The sequence below is a fragment of the Pararge aegeria genome, chromosome Z (assembly GCF_905163445.1).
Source record: "Pararge aegeria chromosome Z, ilParAegt1.1, whole genome shotgun sequence".
NCBI lineage: Eukaryota > Metazoa > Arthropoda > Insecta > Lepidoptera > Nymphalidae > Pararge > Pararge aegeria.
In genome coordinates, this window is record NC_053208.1 from 16,922,272 (window position 1) to 16,946,314 (window position 24,043).

Consider the following 24,043-nt stretch of genomic DNA (forward strand, 5'->3'; position numbering starts at 1 on the left):
CATCCCATTATAATTTATAATTAAAAGTCAAAGATAATGTGAAAAAAGCAGAAATATTATCTTGCCATACGCTAGAAATATTTTCTCTAAAATCAATGGCATCAAGTAGCAAAACACTTGGCTATTGTTGACATAATGTCGGTAAATTGATATTCGCACATAAAATGTATAGTCGATTTAGCAAAACACACTGCTAAAAAAATAAAAGAAACATTCGCCCAAAACAACAAATAAGCAATTTCACAACTATACCCAATCGCAAGATAGTAATGCACTCATTAAGTTAGCTGAAAATGCGTAGCGCTCAGTCTTTTGTAGCTTTTGCTTACAGAGTAGCTTAAAAACACGTCAAGCCTCTAATATAAGGCGGTTGTTTACAACACGCCTGCACGCAATTTAGTGTGTTATTGGAATCTCACCTGTAAGGTTTGGAGCGCCCAACAGTACCCTCCTTCACAACAGTTTCATACATTTCGCGCAAATATAAAAGATCATTGGGATAATAGAGCTGTAACGCGTCTTCTTCCATGATATCCTGCGGCAGGTATCCGAGATATGGCACAGATTGAACATCAATAAAATTTATCTTTCCATTTGGCGTGTGTCTTATGACAAATGGTAATGGGTCGGTCACTACTTCGTTGGGCGCTGAAATTAAGGTAATTATTTTATTAAAGACCTTCAAAGTTCTTTAGAGCAGAAAATCGACGATGCGTACTTCGCAAGTGATAAGTGGGAAAATATCTTTGTGTTTTACAAACCAAAAGAGTTAGCTATTATATAGAACTATTATATATAGAGATTATTATATTAGTTATTATATAAACTTACTCCTGAAGGCAGAGAAAAATGGTTTAGCATTAATCACCAAGTACATAACTTCTTTATCCTCTTCCGTCATGCTCTTGAACGAGAAACTTAACTGGAACGGCGAGTATGATATTATCTTTTCCTTGATGGTAAAACTTTTATTTAGTCCGTTATATCGTCTTAAACGACAGACCATCGTTGATACGGTTTCCCCGAGAGGAACTGTGGACAAGCTCTTATTGAAGTTGCGACACAAATTTTAACTATCCCAAAAGTTAGGTTATGTGTTGATGATTACTTTAAATGCATTATAAAACAAAAATTATTAACATTAAATTTTCAATTTCATCTCAAATAATGAAATACAACTTTTGCTATGTATGAAACATAGTGCACATAATTCTCACAGAAGCTTAATACATTTTGTAAATTTGTCTTTTAAATGTTTTTAAATAAGATAATTTTACATGAAACAGCCGGCAATAAAATATGGCGGTTTATCTTATTGAGGTACTTATTAATTGAAATTATTGATACTAGTACTAGAATCAGCAAGAAGACAGTTCACTTTAAAGGAAACATTATTTTTATACTTAGTTATAACATTTAGAATTAATTACACGTTTGTATGAAAGAACCCTGTAAAATTTGTATCTTGAAGCTATTAACTTTTTCACTATCTCAATTATAAAATTGTAGCGGATAAGTTTGGTTGTATGAAGTCATGTTTGAGAATGTGATGTATTGAAGCTAATACAAACGACAAATTTTCAAATTAAATCTATTGGAAGCATGGATCATTAAATCAATCGAAATTACCTTGAGGTTGTTCACCGCTAGTTGATTTCGGAGCTAAAAGCCCGCTAGTGATTTGGGATGCAAAGGTTTTGCGATCCTGTAAATATGAAAATAAATTATAATTTCATTCAATTTTTTGTAAAATAAAACGGTTTTGTGAATTCACTTTGTATTACTAACTTCTCTATTTCACCTTTACTCTTTCTATAGTTCAATATCATGAAAGTAAATTTTAATAAAATCTGTCAAACAGATTAATTAATGTTGCTCACGCTAATAGATTATTAGTATTACTCCGACCAAATATAATAAAAAACGCTAATCAATCTATATGATGAAACGGCTTCAGATGCAAATGATGCTATACATTTAACTTAAAATAGTTACATACTGAATTTTTAGCCTTAGCTCCACCATCTCACAAATCAGATGGTTAACGCTTTTTATATTACAGCCAATATAAATGTTATAATGAAATCACTGTACTAAAGATGCAAACTACGTGTGTGTCAAATTTCATGAAAATCGATTCAACGGTTTAGCTGTTCATAGGTAACAAACAAAGAAACAAACAGAAACAATTTCACAAGCATAATATTAGTATGGATATCCGCCATAATGGATTGGCATGACGGCATAATATGCCATATTTTTTTTTATAGAAACTCTAGTGGATTAGAAGATTTCAAGTTTCGAGGGAATGCATTAAAAATTATAATGTCCTTACCCTTTGATGCACAAAATCTATAAATGACCGCTCCATCCATAGATCTTTAGGATAACCAAGTGACGCGGTAATGGAGGGCGTAGTATACATCACTACTCCGTCTTGCAACGATATCACACAAGAGAACCCTTCCTGCGAAATAACCAATAGATAATAACACTGGTTTTTTTTTTTACTTCTACTTAATTGTAATTGACGAACTAAGTAGAAGGCCTGCCATTTAGTCAGCGAAATCTTCCACCTATACAGAGCAACTCTACCAAGTAGCCTTATACCGCTTGCAATAAGTGATGGAAAAATCCAAACAAAAAACGCGCCTTTGTTGCCAAAATGAACAATAATTTTATACTCAGAAATTTAATCGTCAAAAGTCATTTGTGAGTAACAATTAATTAATGTTTTGTAGTTTTGTTTTCTTTTGTTTTGTTTGAGTACTTGCAAAAGTCTTTCGTATCCAAACAACAGGGTATTGTATTGCCTTAAACAAAATTGAATAACTTTACAACACACACTTTATAAGTTTTCTGTTAAGGTAAACTTAAGTGGTTAAGGGCTTCATAACGAGAACAAAACATTTCTATGTGTCAAACATTTTCGCATTTTAATTAAAAGTGTTCAATGCTTTCCATTAGTTCAAACGTGAAAAGTTTTTAAACAATGAGAACTAAAGTCTTCGTGAATTTCTTTTGTGAGTTCGCAAGAAAATGTTCAGACAATTAACTCAATTACATTAATGAGGCTTTCTTGGCCTAACCGAATGTACAATACATATTTCAAAACGTTAACTAGACCTAGCCTATTATAATAGTGGTGGAACCTTTTTAGTGTCTTGAAATCTGACAGTCTCGATTTCGATTGAGGTTGAGAAAACTCTTGACGAATTTTACATACTCTATATTTTTAGTTGTGTTAAAAATGTGCTCAATATGATTTAGTGCTAAGTAGTTTTTAAATAAAAAACGATGAAATAACTGTCATAATATAAATTAAGAAGAGATTGGCATTACGAATGAATGATTTTATTAATTTTAAAATATTGACTTTAACTCAATTTTTGTCTCTAACAAAAAGCACTTTATACTAGTTATGTTAGGAATGTTTATATTGTTAACTTATACTCACATTATTTTGGTTTGGTAAGCTGGAGACATACTGTATGGTGCCAACCGGTGAGTTGGGACAAGAGAGCTGAAACAGTAAAAGAGAAATAATTATAGTAATTCACAGACAATACGGATGACAAGTTAAACGATAAACTATTAGCAGTTCAGCAGGCTTTACCTCGTCCTTTCCGCTGCTTCTGTCAGATATGTCCATCTTCTCAGGCTTATTCTCCTTCAAAGCTAATCCATGGTTTGGCATTTTAGCAACTGCACGACAAAATTATACACGTAAGATAAAAATACATCAATGGTTAGATATTAACTAGCTGAAAAAAAACATTCTCCCAGCAAAGTGACTTATTTTTCTATTACGTACCCACGATATTTAAACGCTTCTAAAAATCTTAGGTTACGTTACCTTAACGTACGAGTAGGTTTTACTGAAGACGTCTATAGGGAGACAGTATTATAAACGGTTTATAATAAGGATAATTCGATAATTCTAATAAGCAGGCCCTTGGACTTCTGTAATAATAATAATTGATTTAATATTGTTTTATTATTAGAGATATCTTTGGGTTAGTATTAAACAACAATGAATTTAATGTCTAATACATTAATTATTGATTGATTGAAAATAATGAATAGCTACTTGAAATGAAACGTAATTTATATGACAAAAGAACAAGCATTAAGGGTTCCGTAGCCAATGAAGAAAATTTCTTGCAGCGTACCAAAAATCACAAATGATTATTATATTAAATTTTTAACTATAGAGGATATTATGCTTGGCTCGGGAAACCTGAAAACAGTTGTTTGCTTACGTTCAATGAACTATAATCAAAATAATAAATTACCCACACTTCTTTTTTGAAGAGAATACGTGGCTGACTTAAAATATGTTCTCGGAGTTTTACTAAGTGTTCTTTAAGACCTCTAGTCTTAAAGAACACTTTAAATAATTTAATAGTTAACACTTTGTATTTAAACGTACTAAACGATATGTTTTAAGCAGTCAGTGAGACAATTAATATGAATTCCGATAACCGATTTTATGGATTTAACTATCAACCTGACTGTCTCCAAACTAACTGTGTAGCAAAAACAGTATATTTAAAAAAAAAAAGGCTTCGAGTTTTTCAAACACGCCTGTGATGTGAAATTTTTCATGGGATGAATGAATTTTAAATGTTAGTTATAAAAAAAAATATTATTGTTATATATTATAACGATAAAGTATAAAAAAAAGAACTTACCGATTTCTGCCTTAGAAAATTCAAAAACCGGGGTGAGTAAAGGAATTTTTTGAATTGCTTTTTTAGCCATATTAGCTTTTAAATCGGATTGAATAAATTGCATGGGCCTTTTCTTCTTTAATTCTTTTTCCTTGTTTCTTTTCTCTGCTATTTGACTTTGGTTGTTGCTGCTAAATTAATATATGGAAGGATTAAAACACGGCAACATAACCTTAAACGGATTCTCTCAATAAATTTGTCAGAGTTCAATTCAATTTTGCATTGAAGTCTAAATGTCAGCATAAGCTTATGGCTAATATCATTGTTTTATGCGTTACTGGGTAATATAATTAAATTAAGAACTTCCTAGACCCCGAATATTTCGACATCATCATCGTTATAAATATTCATTATTAAGAATTTTCTAAAAATTATTCATTGATAAAAAGACAGAAAAGTCTCATAAAGAAAATTGTCATTTACCGAAATGGGTCTAGATGACGGAGACCATTGCAAAAAAAAAAAACATCTAACATGGATAATTCAGACGAAAAAAATTGAAGCAATTCGATAATGTAAATTATAATATTTTCGAACCTGTATCCAGATGAGGACGGTTTTCCGCCATATCCACTGCTTCCACTAGAGTTGCTCTCGGAATGAGTAGATTTGGAGCTGTGACTGGAAAGAAGTTAATAAGTTTTTTTTGCCGACAGCCAATTCATGTCCCCGTGTCTACGAAAACAAACCCACCATGCCGGACTTATACGTATTAGCGGACTTGTGTTTTAATATAGGAAGAAATTTATATAAAAAGTGAGAATTCAGTTAAACTGGCTGCTAAACCCAATCGTTTCTTTTTTTTAATATTAATAGCGGGCAAACGAGCAAGTGGGTCACCTGATGGTAAGTGATCACCGCCGCCCATAAACATCTGCAGCACCAGAGGAGCCACCGATGCGTTGCCGGCTTTTAAGGAATTTGTCTATCCGCCCCTTGAATAACCCTAGATTGTATTTTTGAGGAAACACATCAGATGGGAGATTCTTCCATAGTTTGCAAGTGCGCGGTAGAAATGATCTAGTATTTCGAACAGTAGAAGAATACCAGGCATCCAGATGATGAGGGTGGAATTTATTTCTACGACGTGAGGTGCGGTCAGAGAACAGGGAAGGAGGTATCAACGCAAACAACTCTTCGGAACACTCCGTTATAGAGTCGATAGAACACACAAAGGGGGACTCCAAACTGCAAGTCAATTTGTCAACAAGTATCGCCCAATATAACTTGTGAAGGATTTTGAAAAAGAGCAATGCTGAGTTTCTTGCCGGCTCTTCTCGGTGAAATTCTGCCTTCCGAATCAGTTCTAGAGTCACTTCAAACAGACTGATTTGACGTTTCAGAATGCTTATAAACTGGGCCTACTTGAAATAAATGAAATTACAATTTTCACTGGGACCAAATCAGGCCCGGATGATTGAACTCGGGACCTCTCAGTCCAAATCGCTCACCGCTGTGCTAGGGGGTCGACAAAACTACGAGATTTACGATAGATATTTTCCAAAATAGCACGTTCTTAGGTGATCCGTATCGAACCTCCACCGATCTATGATACGGATGACTAGAAAATCGAGGGCTAACTAGTAGGTTGTTTACTTGAGGTTAAGCGATTACCTATCCTAATTAAGTCCCGGTTTTATTTTAAGATAACATTTATAACGATAGGTGTTAAAATCCTCATAATACAAAGGTGATGACAGAACATTTATTTGAATCTACACCTATGACTATACTACGGTATAAATAAGAAGATATGTATGGATTCTCTAGTTTTATTTGATTTTAACTTTCTTTTTAATAAAGATGCCGAAGTAGCGCTCACGTTTATGCCCCAGGCGTACCTACCCCATTTACCCTTTCAGTGTCACGTTGTACCTAAGTTTTTGTTCCGCTCAGAAAGCACTTCTTTTTTGCGTCATAAAGGCTTCTTACCTGTTTAGTTTTCTTTAATTTAACTGTACCTTTCTTTTTAATATTATGTAATCGGAACAAGATGTTGAATTTATTATTATACAAATAATTATTAATTATTTAACGTATTATGCAATAGTGAGCTTAAAATAGTAAAAGTAATGTTATGCAAATCAAACCTCTAAATTGGTGTAGTAGGGTTTAACTAGGGCATGAAACTAGAAAATGGCAATGCAAGGTAGCGAAGTGTCATTATTCTAAATACAATATGGCGGACTGGAAAAGCTAGCGCAGCAATAATTTTTTATGCACCCCTCTCAATTATTAGGGTACAAAATGAGAGATTTTGCCTAGAATAATGTAGAAGATTATATTTAAAATAGGTAGATAAATAAATTGTTTATTGCACACAATAAAGGGATACAGATAACAAATATTGGAAACATCCAAATACAAATTATCTGCCTTTATTACAGCCGTGGACTTTTATATGCTACTGATTGGTTATGAACTGGCAGTAAACGTGACCAAAGAAATTGTCAAGCGCCGAAAACGTGCGGTCGACGTGTTATCAATAAATATAAAACTAATTTAAATAAATATACTAGATGTGCCCTGCGGCTTCGTCCGCGTTAATTACGGGGCACAGCGTACATGCTACATAGACTATACGTACCTCAATAAATCAAATGCTAAACGTAAAGTTTTTTCAATCTGTACTGCCAACTATACAAACCTACAATATTAAGTACAGATAGTATTTCAACATATTATCTAATCAAACGACTGAGGTGTGGGCGAATAATATACTTGTTTTTGCTCTTGGAGCTTTAACCACCCACTATTTGAAACCTCCAATAACGTAAAAATTGCCAAACGGAAATGACTGGCCCGCGAACCTTTTTGCCTTAATTGTAATACTTTTTCACCCTATATAACAAATGACTGCAAATAATGTGTGGCAACATTGATCCAAGTAATTAAATGGATGGGTACCAGTCTTTGGAAATTTGAACCACAATTTGATATCAATCAGTCTTAGCTCATATCACTAACAAAGAAAAGTACCTAATCGTTAAAGGAAGAATCGAAATCGCATAGTTAGTTGATTTGTATGCTCAAAGTTAAGAAAAAGAAACCAAGACGATTTCTAACATTTTTTATTCAGTCCTAGGCCTAAAACTCCTCATAGATGTGACAATAGGGGTGATACTATGACCAATCCAGTACGAAAATAATTATTAAAATTTTATTAAATCATTTGACGGAGTTATGATTGTAAATCGTCATGCCCTTACATCCCCTCTCCCAACGAAACTGAGCTGAATTACGGGATAAAAAGTATCTTTTGCCAACGTCGTAGTATGAACTCATATCGTGAAAAGTTCCATTTTAATTCATTCAGTAGTTCCAGCGTGATGCGCGGTCCAGATACAGACAGAAAGACACGATGAAAAAAATATCAGTTTTGCTTTCGGTATATAGTAGATATCGGTTATAGTGTTTACCAAAAAAATTTTTTTTTAAATATCTACAATGTACAGTGTTTGACCCGTTACAGCTGTTTTATTAGGTATAAGTATAGATAGATAATTAATAATTGATATAATTATTTTCAATCATTGCATTTATGAACAATTCCAGTCTTTGGGCTTTTACTTAGGTACTTCACGTAATCTTTATCAAACCAACAAGGACATTTGCGAATTTAAGAACATTAGAATTAAAGAATAAATAAAATGCAATACTAATTCCTTAGATTCGGTGTCATTTAATGTTTAACGGCGGTTGTATTAACTAAACTAAGAAAACGTTTTCGACGCCTAGTGATTTCCTAGAGAAAAAAAACGTTTCACCAACTCTTATGTTACTAACGACGTTAGGCGACTTCTAAAGTTACGACACCGATTCGACGGGTCGTAAAGTTTAGGGAACTCGTAAAGTGATAGAAAAAAAAAAACTTTTTCTTTTAATTTAAATCTGTTTTCACTTCATACTCGCAAAAGGCACCTCTCGGGGCTATTTTTTTTGTTATATATAGGGCTAGGTGTTTCGGGTCCCAAATTTAAGGTATAATCTTATTATCATAGGACATAATACGAGTGTGTGAACGGGCCGCTCGCGTGCTTTAAGTACAAGCATTACGAAAAATAAAATGCAAGATGGCTTGTTCAACGTCAAAACAAAGACAAAAGAAACAAATGTCAAAGTCATACATCAAATTTGACAACTTGTGGCAAGGATTCATAGACAATATAAACGACACATAGCTTACCGAAGTTTTGTTAGTGAAAATTGATTGGTGAAAAGCAACGAAGCTAGGAATCTTCTTAGACTAGACGTTACTTTCTAAAGCATTGCAATAATCGACGTTAGTGAAAACGGGCATTAATATAATATTGTAAGGAAAGGTTATTTAATATATTTTATTCTTAGTTACTATTCTTGAATATGTTCATTAGCCTTCCTACTCCCCCCCTACTCCTCCCCCTTTCTCGCAGCGCCGTATGCGTTCGAGAAAAGGAAGCCAGACAGACTGGCACCGTAACGCGTTACAGAACGAAGTGGAAATTAGTAGAGTATCATCCATCATGTGGAAATTTAGCTTAGCTAAAGTAAAAGTATAGAGCGATTTTAAAGCGATTATTGTTTTCATATTTGCAAAGATCTAAAAGTATTGAAGTTCTTAAGATTGCAGGATCTTAAGGAGTTAAGTTTTTACTATCATGATCGGGAAAAAACTCTATGATGGCCTATTTCTTTATATTGAGTTTAACTAGAAGTTTCATAGCAAAAAGGAGACTTTTGACTCTATTATTCAGGAAATATGTTTCAACACTGTACCTCAAGTAATTTCAGAGAAATACGTGTATGGGCATTCTTTTCCGTGATGATGAAGTCTAAGATGGTAGCGGACTAACCTGTTCCGAAAAGTTCAGTACTTATAAATTCCCGAATTTCCCCTGCCAGGGATCGAACCCGGGACCTCCGCCTATAAACCCACAGCACTCAACGCTGCACCACGAAAGTTTTCAAAACAACGGACGGACGGACAAACAGGCTTCAAACTGTTTTTTGAACAACCTACATAGGATTATAAAGGTTCCATTACCTTCCGGTACTATTCAAATGTAATAAACTCGTGACCTCCGCCTCCAGTTTTCCCTATCATCATCATTATTACGAGATTATTACGAGTTCACGAAATACGCACACACACGCACGCAAAACTCTTTCTGTCAATATGTAAAATGAATTACCTCAATAATTAATACCGATAAATGTCCTATCAATTCATCCAACTACACTTTCTCGTTCCAAGCTGAGTCAGTGTGCGTGCAGAGTTTGCAATCACGTGTTTATTTTCTGCTAGTGTGCCTCAATAGTTCTATTTGTGTATAACATTTAGAATAGGGTGCGCGAAAATCAATCAAATCGAGTGACAATTATCTATATGCGTTAATTGGGAGGGAGTAACGTTGCAAGGTGGATAAGTGATTGAATAACGATGAAGGGGTGAGATAATGGTCCCACCTTTGCGATTTAAAATGTCATCATTTACCCATTCAAACCGAAAGGTCGCAGTTCTACTAATGAAAACATGCCCAAGGAAAGTTGAGAATTACCTCATAAGTATATAAATAACACGCTGGCCAAGTAGACGGCACGTGCCTTAAAGAACACTATGGTGCACTCTCAGGCATTTTGATATTCAATTGCATAGATTTAAACGCACATAACGATAGTTAGAGGTGCGTGCATGGAAAAAAACTCGGTCCGCCAAAACAGACGCTCTAACCATTAGGCTATCGCCGCTTTTTTACTTGCACGAGAGTTAATATTTTCAATTAATGAAAATTTTTATTGAATTAAACTACTTTTTACCGACGACTTGACCCGCGAGTATCGAACTCTCCCCACGAAAAACAGGTCTATGCCCCGACAACTAGGCAATCACCGTCTAATAATAAATCTATGTTTGTTTATTTGTTTTTTACCGAATTTAACCATTCCTTTACAAAAAGAAAGCTTTAATATCAAGTAGTAATATTAGCTATAAATTATTTTCAAAAAATTTGAGGTTCCAAAGAAAATTACAATGATGTAACCCAAAGTTGCAAAATTTTGCCTATAAAATTCACTACTTGGCGTGCGCTGACTATTATTGATACATAACGTCCACGGGACAATATATCCAAATATTACAGTTAAGTGGCAATAGCAGCTTCTGTGTCCTAAGATTTTATTAGATCCGGTAGAAACAAAGTGTGTTCTGTCGTTAATAATTCTTATCCGAATAAATAGTTTAACCATCAAAGGTATATGGCAGTATAATACTTTATAATTCACTCACATTTAATTAAGAAGTTATCGCGGCTTTAGAAAATTAAAGAACCACCTAAACAAAAAAGATCTTATTGGAGAGATACTTCATAGAAAAAGTTCTATTCAAAAGTACAACCGATTGCTTTTACAAGATACAAAGCTAAATATACTTTTTCTACAGGAAAACGAAAACGTGCACGAACGAAGTCGCGGGCAACAGCAAGTAATAGATATAATAGCTTAACCGCATGAATATAACGCAAAATGAATTTCCTATTTCTATCTATCCTCGGTCGGCAGGCTATCATGATCTATCATGAGCCTGAGCACGTTTCCTGCTAAATCCTCTATTTAGAGCTTTCCTAGGAAGCGCCACCATAATTACACGATACGAACGGACTCCAAACCAACGAACCAACTCGCTCGATCGCTCGTCCAACTCGCATTGCCTACTATCCACGTTCTAACCAGTAGGACTTTCGCTTAAACTGCCTTCAAACCTATAATAAGCATGGCCTGCTCAGTGCCCATTGCCATTTAAGCTTGTTTGAGTTCTCCTGCAGATCTTTTAATTTCGAATTTTATCCGTCAGCTGTCAATAGCTTACCTTTATCAGCCCATAGGGTAAAGGGTGCACCCGTGCCCTTCTCTCAGAATAACTACGAAAAGTTAGAGGTGGTTTCGAACTCGGTGCCCCCTCATGTGAAGCCGATGTCACAACCATTAAGCTATAAGCGCTTCTAAGCTCTTCATAGATCCCTGAGCGACTTTGAATTTGGTAATCAATCCGTTTTATAGCCATAAGTGAAGACAGCGAAGAAAACCACTTATAAAAAGTTTCGCTTGTACGCAAGTTTTAAAAGTGAGTGCCATATAATCGGTGTAGTGGTAAATTGACACAGTGTTGTGCCAAACAATCTAGTTCCGCTAGTGTAGTTCCGTCCTTTGTGGATTGACCTTTATTTAAGTAGTTAAAAGTCGACCTTTTTTTTTTCTTTTTTCCACAGAAGTGAAACGTCAAAATGACGGCCAAAAATTTTTCGCAGTGATGAAGCACGACGCATTCGTTGTGATGACTTGGCGATGACTCATTAGCTTAATTCTTATCTAATGCTAAAATCTTACCTTCGTCTAGATTGGCTGTTAGTGCAGCTGTTGGAGTAACCGGCATCTGATACTTTTGCGTTATTTTCGGAACAGTCCATTTTATTCATGATTCGAATGTATTTGTATCTGAAACCAATAGTTTACGTCATTATAAATTTATTTATAGCCCGCCAACCCGCATTGGAACAGTTTGGTGATTGATTCCCTCTCTCCTATAGGTCAAGGAACTTGTGCCAGGCAATGAGAACCTTAACTCTGAGATAACAGGCTAGCAAGATTGGTGTAGTTTTTTCAAGAATATCTTTGTATTATTCAAACTGTTTTTGCTTCTTTAATCTATTTTGTTATGAACCTTAGTCTGATGTAATAAGATCCAAATTAATAGCAAGTGTTATCAAAACTTTAATATACTTGTATCTACAATAGTAGATAAGTACCTACATGTTTGATTATTGTTAATATGTAAGTAGTAAATTGTTAATACAAAATTTAAGGCTAGTTCTATTTTTAAGGTATCTATTTTAAGTTTTCTTTCGATTTGCATTGCTAGTGATAACTTATGGCTCTCAATAGTCACTCTGAGGCTTTTATAGATTTATGCTCTAAGTGTCTATGTATTCATATTACAAATGAGGTTATTTATAGAACAGCCCAAGTTACCGCAACAGCTAAACAAACTGTGGGTAAGGCACATTAAGGGATGTGTTTTAATACCTAAGAAACTTAATTGTTTTCAACAAACTGTTTGTTAAGATTTTAACGTGTTGAACTACAGATTGCAGTATCCCAGTTTCAATTGTCAGGTTGGGCCAAGAATTATTTAGTATTGAGGATTAAAAATTCTCAGTTGGCTACTTGCTCAGAGTTAAGAAATTGGTTATGTCCAAAGTGTTTGGAGACCATATTAAGCCCAATCAACAGCAAAAGACTATCATGTTATAATAATAGTTAAAAGCCCACAAACCAACATTATAGCGGTGTGGTGAGTCTACAGAACACCTACTCTTCCATAAGAGAGGAAACCTGTTCCCAGTAGTGGGATGTAATTAAACTGTTAATCATGATATAAATGAAAGTAAGAATTATGCTAATAATTAAAGTAAGAATTAAATTTGCATTAAAATGCTTCATATAATCTATTATATGCTTGATTGTTTTTTAACGACTGGAAAAACATTTTTCTTGCAAACATTATTTTTATTTTTATTTGATGGTGCTTACAATGGGTATTAGTATTTTTTCTTGCCCAAGTAAGAACAAAAAAGAAAGAAATAAAAAAAGTAACAAGACTTAATTAAAATTATACGAAGGATGAAAGTTTTGAGAGAAACCCACATGAAATTGAAATAAAATTATGTAGGGATAGCTTTACAAAAAGCCACAACATATTTTCCCCACAAGGCGGAATCAATTGAGTATATCTTCAGACTAAATCTTGGAGTTTTAGACATAGGACTAGGAAGCATAGGGTATTAAACCCATTGAACATGCTCAAAATAACGAGTCAATCCATTGGATCAAATGTCCATGAGGATTATGAATCGTGAAACCTTGCTTTGCTGCTTCAATTGATTGGTCCTATGTTTGAAGTTAATGGGCCTAGGACAGGCCAATTTTAATTAGACAATTACAATTATTTTTACCAGATTTTAATTTAAATTTGGGAAATATTAATTAGTTTTAAAAATGGCTTTAAAAACTCAAAACCTCAAAGGATTTCTCAAGGATTTTACAGAGGTTGAAAAATTTATGTCCCAATAATTAAGTATTAGATGCTTTATTATGCACCCAATAAAACTTTACAAAAAGTGAAAATAAATTCAATTATTGTGTAGATAAATAAACTACATAACATAATCCTAAAGAAAAGGCTCTTCAAATAAGTATTATCAAGAAACTAAACTTTACCTGCTCTGTAACTTTCAATCCATTCAACACAGTACACGTATTTCGCATTCAGTTAATTTTTTTGATTTTTAAGTAAATGTTCATACAATATTTAATAAGGGCTTTAAATTTTTTTGTCGAAAGCACTAATAATGTTTTGAACTTCAATATTTTACTTTGCTTAGAGGTGTCCGAACGCTACGAGTTGTTAGCTTGGAATGACTCTAAACGGTTCGGCAGCTACCTTATTCGTTTCGTTCCGTTGACGTTGATTGTGTCAGGTTAGGGAAGTGCCGTTGTGTGCGTACTGTAGTGCCGTCTTAGTCGACAAGTCGATAAAAAAATTTGGTTGAAATTGTTTATTTACACTTGTCTGTTTGTCACAGTTATTTAGCTCACTGACACAGTTATACATAATATACATTTGTTCCATAAAATAATGACAATTTATTATATAAATATCAATTTTAATTAAATACAATTTATTTCAAAAAAAAAAAAATAGTTTAAATCGTGACAACCTAAAAACAACGTATACTACCTACATATATTCTATCATATAGCGTGGCGATGCGTCGTCACGGCCTGTATCGCCATGATAACAATCAGGTTTACCCTTGCCTATATATGTTGCATATCAATAATTATAGTAATATATTATAATGCAAATAGTGGTAATTTTTTTAACCATAATGGAGGTATGTAAATGGCAATTTCACTTTACCATTAAGGCAGCATAATCCAGGCGTTTCTCCGGAAAACTTTAATGCACCACAATACTCGCAAACTACGTCCATTTGCCCAATGCAAACGCTAGGATGCAAGCTGTAATCATTGCTGCAATCGTATTGAAACGCTGCTCGATTCAAATCAGCACTTGATAAATATCTTGTTCTGCGTCGCAAATTATCTATTTGTTGACCTCTGTTGTTCGCTCGACGATTCTGCATTGCCAACCGAGCTGTTTCACGGGCTGCTTCACTTTGCTCTCGTGATTGAGAAGCACGAAGTCGAGCCATACTATCGCGGCGCTGTTCACGTGCAATTTCTTGTTCTTCTTCAGTCCTTTCATTTGCAGTATTTCGTATTCTTCTTGCATCACGGCTTTGTCGGGAAAGATTCGATCGTCTTGGTCGCGGCATTATTAATTAAACTTCACTTCACCTAAAAACTTAAATTTTTAACCATACCGAGTTTTATAGTTCACTTCACTGTTTATACGAATGGGCAATTGGGCAATAATGTTAATTATTTATTTAATAGAAATAGTTATATTATTGATTTCTTACAAATATCAAATAGTCATCCATACGTCATTACATAGCTGTCATTATACGTCAATTTTGTTATTCCAAGTCTGATTCTTTTTTGTTATACCACGTTTTATAGTGACTGACGTTACATGTCAAGTCACACGGGAATGATGTCGAACGGGATAAAAAGTATCCTATGTCCTTCTCCTGGCTCTAAACTACCTCCCTGCCAATTTTCAGCTAAATCGGTTCAGCCGTTCTTGAGTTATAAGTGAAGTAACTAACACGACTTTCTTTTATATATATAGATATATAAGATGCGCAAAGGCGGAAAGGAGGTTATAATATGTGTTTAATTTTGCCCAAACTTTGTGTAGATCTGGATGTGGTTGGAGATAGAGGACAGAACTCCTCAGCGGACAGCAGATAACCCCTCATAAGGCTTAGCGATACTGAATACTTTAATTTTTTTTGAACTACAACTAAATCGAATGCCACATCAAAAAAACAAAATCAAACGCAGACGAAGTCGCGGGCAAAAGCTAGTAATTATTATAAATAAAGATGCTTAATAATGTAAATTTCATTTTTGGGTTGCGATAAATCTAAATGATAATAAATAATGACTTATCTTTTATCCACTGATACTTAAAAAAATTAGGTTGTCAAACGAAACGTAGCATAGTAAGTACTATGTATATTTGTTGTTATTATTTCTGACACGGATGTCAAGGAATGAAAAGGTTCTTCACTATAGTGTCGGTTTCCGTAGGGCTTGCACTAGTAGGTACTGCAAGAGTCCATTATGCCGACCAGTGCAAGAAACAGTGCTGCTGCTAACATTCAAAGAAAGATGACTTTCGCTTCCGAATAAGGTTTTGCTTGTTTTTTTTCTATCCCATCAATGCAATGTTACAAAATGTATTAGAACAAATATAAAATAACAACTATAAAATAACAAGCAAAAGTGAATGAAAACTACGAATAAGTTTGATGACATTAAATTTTTATAATGGGTATAACCACCATTTATTAGCTTCAATCACACATTGTAACCCATTTCTCATGGAACACACTGGACGAGAGCATAGATCCGTGCCTCTAGTGTCTTCCCAAATAATTCGGCAGTGGTTTTCTAAAGCCTCTTTGGTCCTTTCATTTCTCTTTTCCCATCGCTGTACCACTAAACCCCATAATCATTCTATCGGGTTTAAATCTGTAGATCTCGCCGGCCAGGGTCATCACCACTATATCGCTATGCCTGTTGAACCATTCATTAACAATAGCAGCAGTGTGCGTCCGAGCATTTTTCTGGACATAATATCTTACCTCGGGAACCTCATCAGTCTTGGCTTGTCATCAATCTTGTTGACAAGATAAATAGCCAAACTACTTTGATCTGAACAATTTTAATCTTTACTAACAAACCGTTAAACCTTATTTTCTCTATAAGTGTTCGAGTCTGTTCTGTAACATAGTAACGTGTGATACGTTGAACGAATCAATTTGAAAATCGACGAACCTTTTCATTCTGTGACTGTGCCTAATAATTTTTTAAATGCAACATATTAACATAATATTATATTAATCTAATATAAAATTTTATAATTGTATGGATGTGCTTCTCCGAAATTATCAATTAGGTAAGTACACCTTGGTTTTTGGTTGGCTTATGTTTCAGTACTTAAACTTGCGGTATGGTTAGTGTGACGGCCTGGCTTCTCGTTAGGGGTGTGGTGTCAAAGTGAAAACATCTCAATACCTTGACTAGTTCGTAGGAACTAACTTAATAAAAAAATTTAGGAAAACGGTTGACCTGAAGGCTATCCCTGCAACTTCCTGCTAATTCCATACCTATTTTGTTCTTCGAGCTCAAGTCTGATAGAAGCTTCATAAAGCAATATATTTCGGATACATAAACTTAAATTTAGAAATTAAGATTCTTAGCGGGAAGTTAAAAAAAATAACATTATTCAATTATAGAAAATTAGTAGGGTGGTTCACTTTTCAGGTCCTTTCTTTAATTTTCCGTTAATTGCATACCTAAGTTTATTTATTTTTTTAAGGCTTAAAAAGGATTGGCGAGTTAAACTTACACCGCAGTCTAGAAAACGCACTACCCCATCTAACGTAGTTCATTTGGTTTAAGTACCAAAATCTGATTAAACATCCTATAGTCGGAAAAATGTAATAGGCCCGTTTTGACATTTGTGCAAGACCATAGAATGTAACTTGGAACGAAACTGAAAGAAACAAAAAAATTAAAATCAATTACATACAGTGTTTTAAAAAATACGTAAATTTTTTTGGGACGTTAAATAATATGAAAGAATATATCGCGAGTATTATTTTTGCGCTTACTTCATAGTAGCATGCAATTTATAATTGTTGCGAAACGTTCCGAAAACAGTTACGTTCTCAGTCTCTTTTTTTTTTATACTAGAGCTGTAACCATTTTTTTACTGAATATCGAAATTAAATATGGTGTAGTTATCTTTACTGCAAAGAATAAGCTTGGTTCTCAAAATGGGTTCTAAATAATGAGTCTGAGTTGATGTGTCTGACCAAGCGGCACATGACTGAAGCGTCCCCGCGCGCACTGCGCAGTTTTTCGTTCCTCATCTTGTAAAGTTGACTGTGCGCCCGTTTACTATTACGTTAACTATGGCTTTTCTATTTTGGACATTAATTTAAACATAGTGATTTGACTCGATTTTTGTGTTTGTTGTTATATAGTACTAACTCTGTTTCAACATGTTGAAAAGTCGACGTATAATCAACAGCCAGTCACGCGTATTGGTTGTGGAGTTAAAGGAATACTTTGAACGAACGAACACTTTACAATACATAATAATATCAATCAAGTACTGATACAAACTTGAATTGATTTATCGTGAGTATCGAGTACAGAGTCTTATGGTCCCATAACTAGTTACGTCGCGATGACAAATGTCAAAACGGGCCTATTATATTTTTACGACTATAGTCCCCAATGTGTACATCAAATTTCTTTAGCTTTTCCCAAAGAACATCGCACGACACCAATTATAATAGATGCCCACAGTCAATATGTACATAAAACCATTTTTTTTCTGAGTGATTTTGTGGGTCCAAGATGGTTTCCATTCACAAATATTGCGCTGAGGCGATTTTTTGGAAAGTAATTGCCGTGTGTTAGTCTAGTCTAGTCTCCCACAAACGCGAAAGTGGCTCTGCCAATATAAATATGCTTTTTGTTTTATTTTCGCTGCAATACCTGGGGTGTTTTAGGAAAAAAATCAGGGAAAACACACGGGAACTCAAAATAGGTAGACAATTTTGTATAGCAGTTGCCAATTCGGATTTCTTTCTAAAGATGGGTTCCTTTATTATTTTTAACAAGTGGTTTCCAACAACTTAGTTCATGCGAACTTACATTACCTATTTCATTCGTTTGCTTGGAGTGTTTTCAAAAAGACCAAACATAAAGTTTCATGGAAATAACTTGAATAATGTCAAACTTTCATGTAATTTAAAAAAAAAAAAACAGAACACCTAAATGTTTAAAAAATATTCTAACGAAATTTTTCATTCTACGTGAAGCTGCGTAGGCCGTAGGTTATTTGTATAGTCAGGAAAAGCCTTTTATACATATAAATGTACTTACATCGAGAATTCTCCAGAAAGCTCTGTTCTTGAAAGAAGAGTTTGAGAGGAAGTTTGTAGTAGTAGAGAGTTTTGTGACAGAGCTCGTTTCGTGGAGTACTTACCACCGCTATGCTTACCTATTTCTGCCGCTAAGCCGCATTGCTATGTGTCGGTCTGAAAGGAGTTGGTGTAATTGCAGGCACATGAGACTCAAGTTGACGCTCACAGTGCAGAACTTTGTAGGACATTTTCAGTAGGCCCTGTGTTGCTTGCTCTGTTTACTAACAATATTTTACCTTGTTAATAAATAGAGTTTACCTTGGTTGATACAAGCAAACTGTCAATGCCTGCAAATTCTTATAAAATACCACCATCTATTACTATCGATGGTAGAACCAGATACAGATATGTGCAACGAAAAACGTAGAGGTCCCGGCCATGATCATCTAGCAACAACGATAATATTATAAACACAAATTTGGAAAAAAAACAAATATGAAGGGCGCTTAACTTCAACTGTTTCAGAGTGAAAACGTTGCTTTTACTGGTGACGCAACATGCCACACGTTTAAGATTCGGAAGTTTAACACAAACTTGTGCCCAAAAAAAGCGATTGAAAATGATTTCTTCGTTCTGTTCACAATATTAAATAGATTATAATAACATCCGATGTCACTATTATGTCTAGTAATCTTTATTAGTAGGGTGGTAACTAGCCACAGCCGAAGCCCACTATGATGATGTTTGATACGGATGATTTTTAATTGCGACCATTATACATAAGAGTAATAATAATTGGCTTGCACTGAACATGCACTATATTGGTTTTTTAACTATTCTGCCGAGTTATCTTTATGGCGAGGAATCCTAAAACTACTGTTCTCTGGTTATTCGTTCAAAGGTTTATCAGTTTAACATAAACATTACATTGATGCTTTAAGCATTAATTGGTATTTTGTGTTAAATATGAAAGGAAAATCTGATGCACGTGTGCGTGTATATGTTTGTGTGTATGTGTGCGTAAATGTGTGATACAGTTTCTGTGATAACCAAAAACCCAAAGGATATTAAAAGTTAGATCCAGATATTTGTTTAGCATTCCATTGCAAATTTGAGTGTCAAGTTACATAAGTGCATATTTTATTTTCCTGTAAAGTTTCGTAGTTGATTGTATGAATAAAAAAACCAAATGCATTTGTATAGTTATTTAAATAGTTAGTTAATCTGCCAATATTTTCGGTATGAAGAAAATACTTTTCACCAAGAATATCGAAACTCTATAGAAGATACCTAACGTAGAGTTAATTGTAAATTATTTCCTATCCCTTGAATGCAATCACACCTAGTTGTAAGTTAGGAAATGAGTCTAATGTGGCAGCAGGCTAACCTGTTAGGGGCTTAGCGTTATTAAAGACCTATATCCCTTATCGGTTTGTAGACGTCTTTAGCTACAGTCATAGGCCCCCAACAGTTCAGACCAGAAAAATTATAAATTCCCACATTTTTGCCGCCGTGGATCGAACCCGGGGACCTCCCATTTGTAACCGCACTCACCGCTGCCCCAGGAAGGTTCTAAAAATAAGAAGGTTGTCCAGAAATTGCGACAGCGAAACGAGTAAAATTATTACAATTGCGGTTTGACGTTACAGTGTTTCGCAACTTTGAAAACGAGACGAGGAACGCACATGTCTTAATAGTAAGCCACACTCCTTATTTCAACATCATTCGGGAACTAGGGAACTCGTGACCTCGCGTCAAACGAGACGTGACGACACCCACCTTCAACTTGCTTCCAGTGACGACAACGAGCCCCAATGTCGCAACATGGAACTGGGGTTGGTACAAAGCGTGTTCACCGGGGAAGACGTCACAAATTTATTTTAAGTCATCTGGACGTCCACCAGGATGGTCTCCATGGTACTAAAGAGATACCAAGTGATCTCAGTTCAATAACTTACATAGCTACACCGAGTAGCACATTGGCTTACCGACTAAACTGAGGCAGACTCTCCTTGCCATACTCATGGTGAAGAATGCAATAGGGAACAGGGGGTGCGCCTTCCAATTTCTCACTTTGGCAGACTCTCTCTTAACTGTTATGCGGGCTAAACCGCTCGTAACCATTCTGATTAGCTGTGAAGGCAAGGCCAAATGAGTATAGCCTGTATCTGCAGTGGCGTGCAAATTTGCATTCTGCTTGTGGCCAATCACGAGGCTCTTGCTCACCAAGCGCGTGCTAGGATTGGCTATTTTAAAAATCATTGTGTATGCGTGCTGTAGCTGCAGTATTTAATATATACACTCATTTAAAAAAAAAAATTAAACTTAGGTTCGGCTTCTAACTTCCTAGCTTCTAGTGACCTGCAATTTTGAAATTAGGCACAGAGGTAGGTATTAAGTCAATAATAGGGAGGTAAAGACAAAGGCAGGGTCACATAAAATGTGTGTATTGCCACAAGTTTTGTAATGTGTTGGGTAAATGATGTTAAAAATGGCAAACTGCAGAGTTTTTTGTCGGCTCTACTCGGTAGAATCTGCTTTCCAAACCGATGGTAGAGTCACTACAAACAGACTGACCTGACGTTTCAAAGGTGACTATAAATACACATATATATCCTTACTTATAAAATTAGCAAATTAATACAGCTATTTACTAATGTTTTGTGTTTTTACCTAATTCATTTGTTTTTTCCTCTTTTGGTTTTTCCTTGGCGTCACTTTGTATACAAAATCGAAAACTTAAAATATCGCGTTATTTACGAGTATGAGTTCCATCAGTGCTTTAGAAAAGTCTCGAAAGATTACTGATGTGTATGACGGCGGTGCCGTAAAAGAAAACACAGTGCGTATTGGGTTCCAACGTTTTCGTTCTGGAAATTTCGACCTGCAAAACAAGCCCCGTGGACAGCCGAACACCAAAGTCGATAAAGAAGATTTGATGGCTACGGTGGAAGTGGACCCATCGCAAACCACATCCGAGCTAGCTGCAGGCTGCGGTGTTAGTGATAAAACTGTTTTAATGTACTTAAAGCAAATTAAGAAGGTCAAAAGCTTGAAAGGAGGGTACGTCATGAATTGATTGTGCTAAAAAATATAACATAGAGATGGTGGTAGACCAGGTATTCAGTTCAATACCCACAATGTTCAGGATGGCACTTAGATCTTTCATTAATCTTTCAATTCAGTATTATTGAAGCTAAATATCTAGTTTCTTAGTAGTAATCATTTATTCTCATGACTATTATTCTTCCTTTCTATTAAAGTATTCATTTTATAAAATACATCATTAAAGCCCACCAACGTGCTTTAGTGCAGTGTTGTGGGTCTGTACTCTATAAACCTGACTTCCCAAGGAGTAAAATAAAACAACTGGACTGACTCTAATACATACGTATATTAAGCTTCTCTATAATTTATATTAATTGTTCCATTCAAATGACTCTACTACCAGTTCGGAATGCTGTCTTCGGAAGAGAAGACCACTGGCAAAAACTCTACCGTTGCTCTTTTATTCAATCAATTAAAACAACTTATAAACACAATTACAACATTGTCATATGTAATAACGCTAGGCCATTTGATACAAGACATATTTTAAGACAGGTCAAACATAACTACTATTATCACTTATAACATCAGGACTTTTGGAACAAGTTGTTTGTATATAGCAACCTCTGCTACATAAACTGTCGGTATAAAATTTTGCTAGGGCTCCATATATTATACCTAAATAACCTAAAGGATGAGATATACTTATCTGATGCAACATCAGGTACAACCATAGTACCAACAACTTTTAACAACTTCATCACCAGTACATACGACTTGTTTCGCCACAACAATATTTCGTTAAGTATATCGTTTCCATTATAAATCATCTCAACCCAATTTGTAACGTTCTATCCACAATACTTTACTTAATCTCCTCTCAATTAATTTATTTAAATCCATCCTAACTTTTTTTTCTATCTTGTCAAACTCGCGTCACCCGCCATAGATCCTACACTTTTTCTTTGACAGTCTACTACTATTTTTAATACACTTTCAATGAGTATACAAACTATGATTTGTTTATATATTTCATATAATCATCGGGTGTATCATAGATAAAGTGCTGTAATTCCCTATTTCCTAACAAGTGCAGCAAACCGACAAACGCTCGTCGACTGCTCAATCGGCACAACAATTAAAGGATTTTGAACCGAATCGTATCCTGTGATGAAAAGTGGATCCTGTAGGTTAATCGGGAAGGCTCATTGCAATGGCTAATTTCCATCGAACGAGCCGAATCCCCGAAGCGAAAATTACTAAAAAAAATACCTATGAGTGTTTTTTGCACAGGTGACGTTGTCGTTCAATGCAGCATTCTTAAATCTGGCCAGACGTAAACGGCGGATATCTATTGTCAGCAACTGCGACTGCTTATGATGGAAAAGCTAGCTGCTAAACAACCAGGTCAATCACTCTAGTCCACTGCTGCTTCAAGACAACGCTAGACATTTGTTGTCTAGCGTTTTCTTGAAGCAGCTACCAAATTAGAACAGCTTCAATTGGAATGTCTAAGACATCCAAAGTACTCTATGGACCTTTCTCCAACACCTTTACAATTTTCGTTCAACACAGATTACACTTTTTTTTAGTTTTTTCAATTATTTAAATAAATAAATGTACTACGACGAGAAACACATCGCCATCTAGCCCCAAAGTAAGCGTAGCTTGTGTTATCGGTACTAAGATAACTGATGAATATTTTTATGAATAATATACATAAATACTTATAATATACAAATAAACACCCAGACACTGAGAAACATTCATGTTTATCACAAAAACATTTTCCAGTTGTGGGAATCGAACCCACAGCCATGATTCAGAAAGTTGCTGCCCAAAGCCCCGATGGGGCAGTCCACAGCTCTTTCAAAGACTTTATTGATTCCTGGCCGAATAGTTTTTATGATAAAAAGATCGTTGAACTATCTATGAAATGGCCAAAGTGCATAGATAGCAATGGTACATACTTTGATTATCCCTCAGTGCCTTACGACCAAAGTCTTCGTACAGTGTTGCCACTTGCCAGTGATGTCTTACGGATCGGAAACGTGGTCTCTTACTATGTGCCTAAGAAGGCTCAGAGTCACTCAGCGGGCTATGGAGCGAGCAATGATGGGAGTATTTCTATGTATCAAATCAGGAATAATA

General features: G+C 35.0%; 1 protein-coding gene across 2 annotated transcripts in view; it reads right to left on the reverse strand.

The window, feature by feature from the left end:
* Positions 1-14,196, reverse strand: part of LOC120636016 (period circadian protein) — a 35,706-nt gene extending 21,510 nt beyond the window's left edge. Inside the window, exons 1-10 of one of the 2 annotated variants that reach the window (XM_039907241.1) lie at positions 13,986-14,196; positions 12,096-12,203; positions 5,271-5,354; positions 4,695-4,864; positions 3,617-3,705; positions 3,458-3,523; positions 2,336-2,467; positions 1,630-1,705; positions 832-1,032; positions 420-648 (exon numbers count right to left, since the gene is read on the reverse strand). In XM_039907241.1, coding sequence (XP_039763175.1) covers positions 420-648; positions 832-1,032; positions 1,630-1,705; positions 2,336-2,467; positions 3,458-3,523; positions 3,617-3,705; positions 4,695-4,864; positions 5,271-5,354; positions 12,096-12,184 — 1,136 coding nt within the window. In that variant the 5' untranslated portion in view covers positions 12,185-12,203; positions 13,986-14,196. The remainder of the gene's footprint in view (positions 1-419; positions 649-831; positions 1,033-1,629; positions 1,706-2,335; positions 2,468-3,457; positions 3,524-3,616; positions 3,706-4,694; positions 4,865-5,270; positions 5,355-12,095; positions 12,204-13,985) is intronic. The other variant, XM_039907242.1, reaches the window with a different exon arrangement.
* Between the last annotated feature and the right edge of the window lie 9,847 nt (positions 14,197-24,043).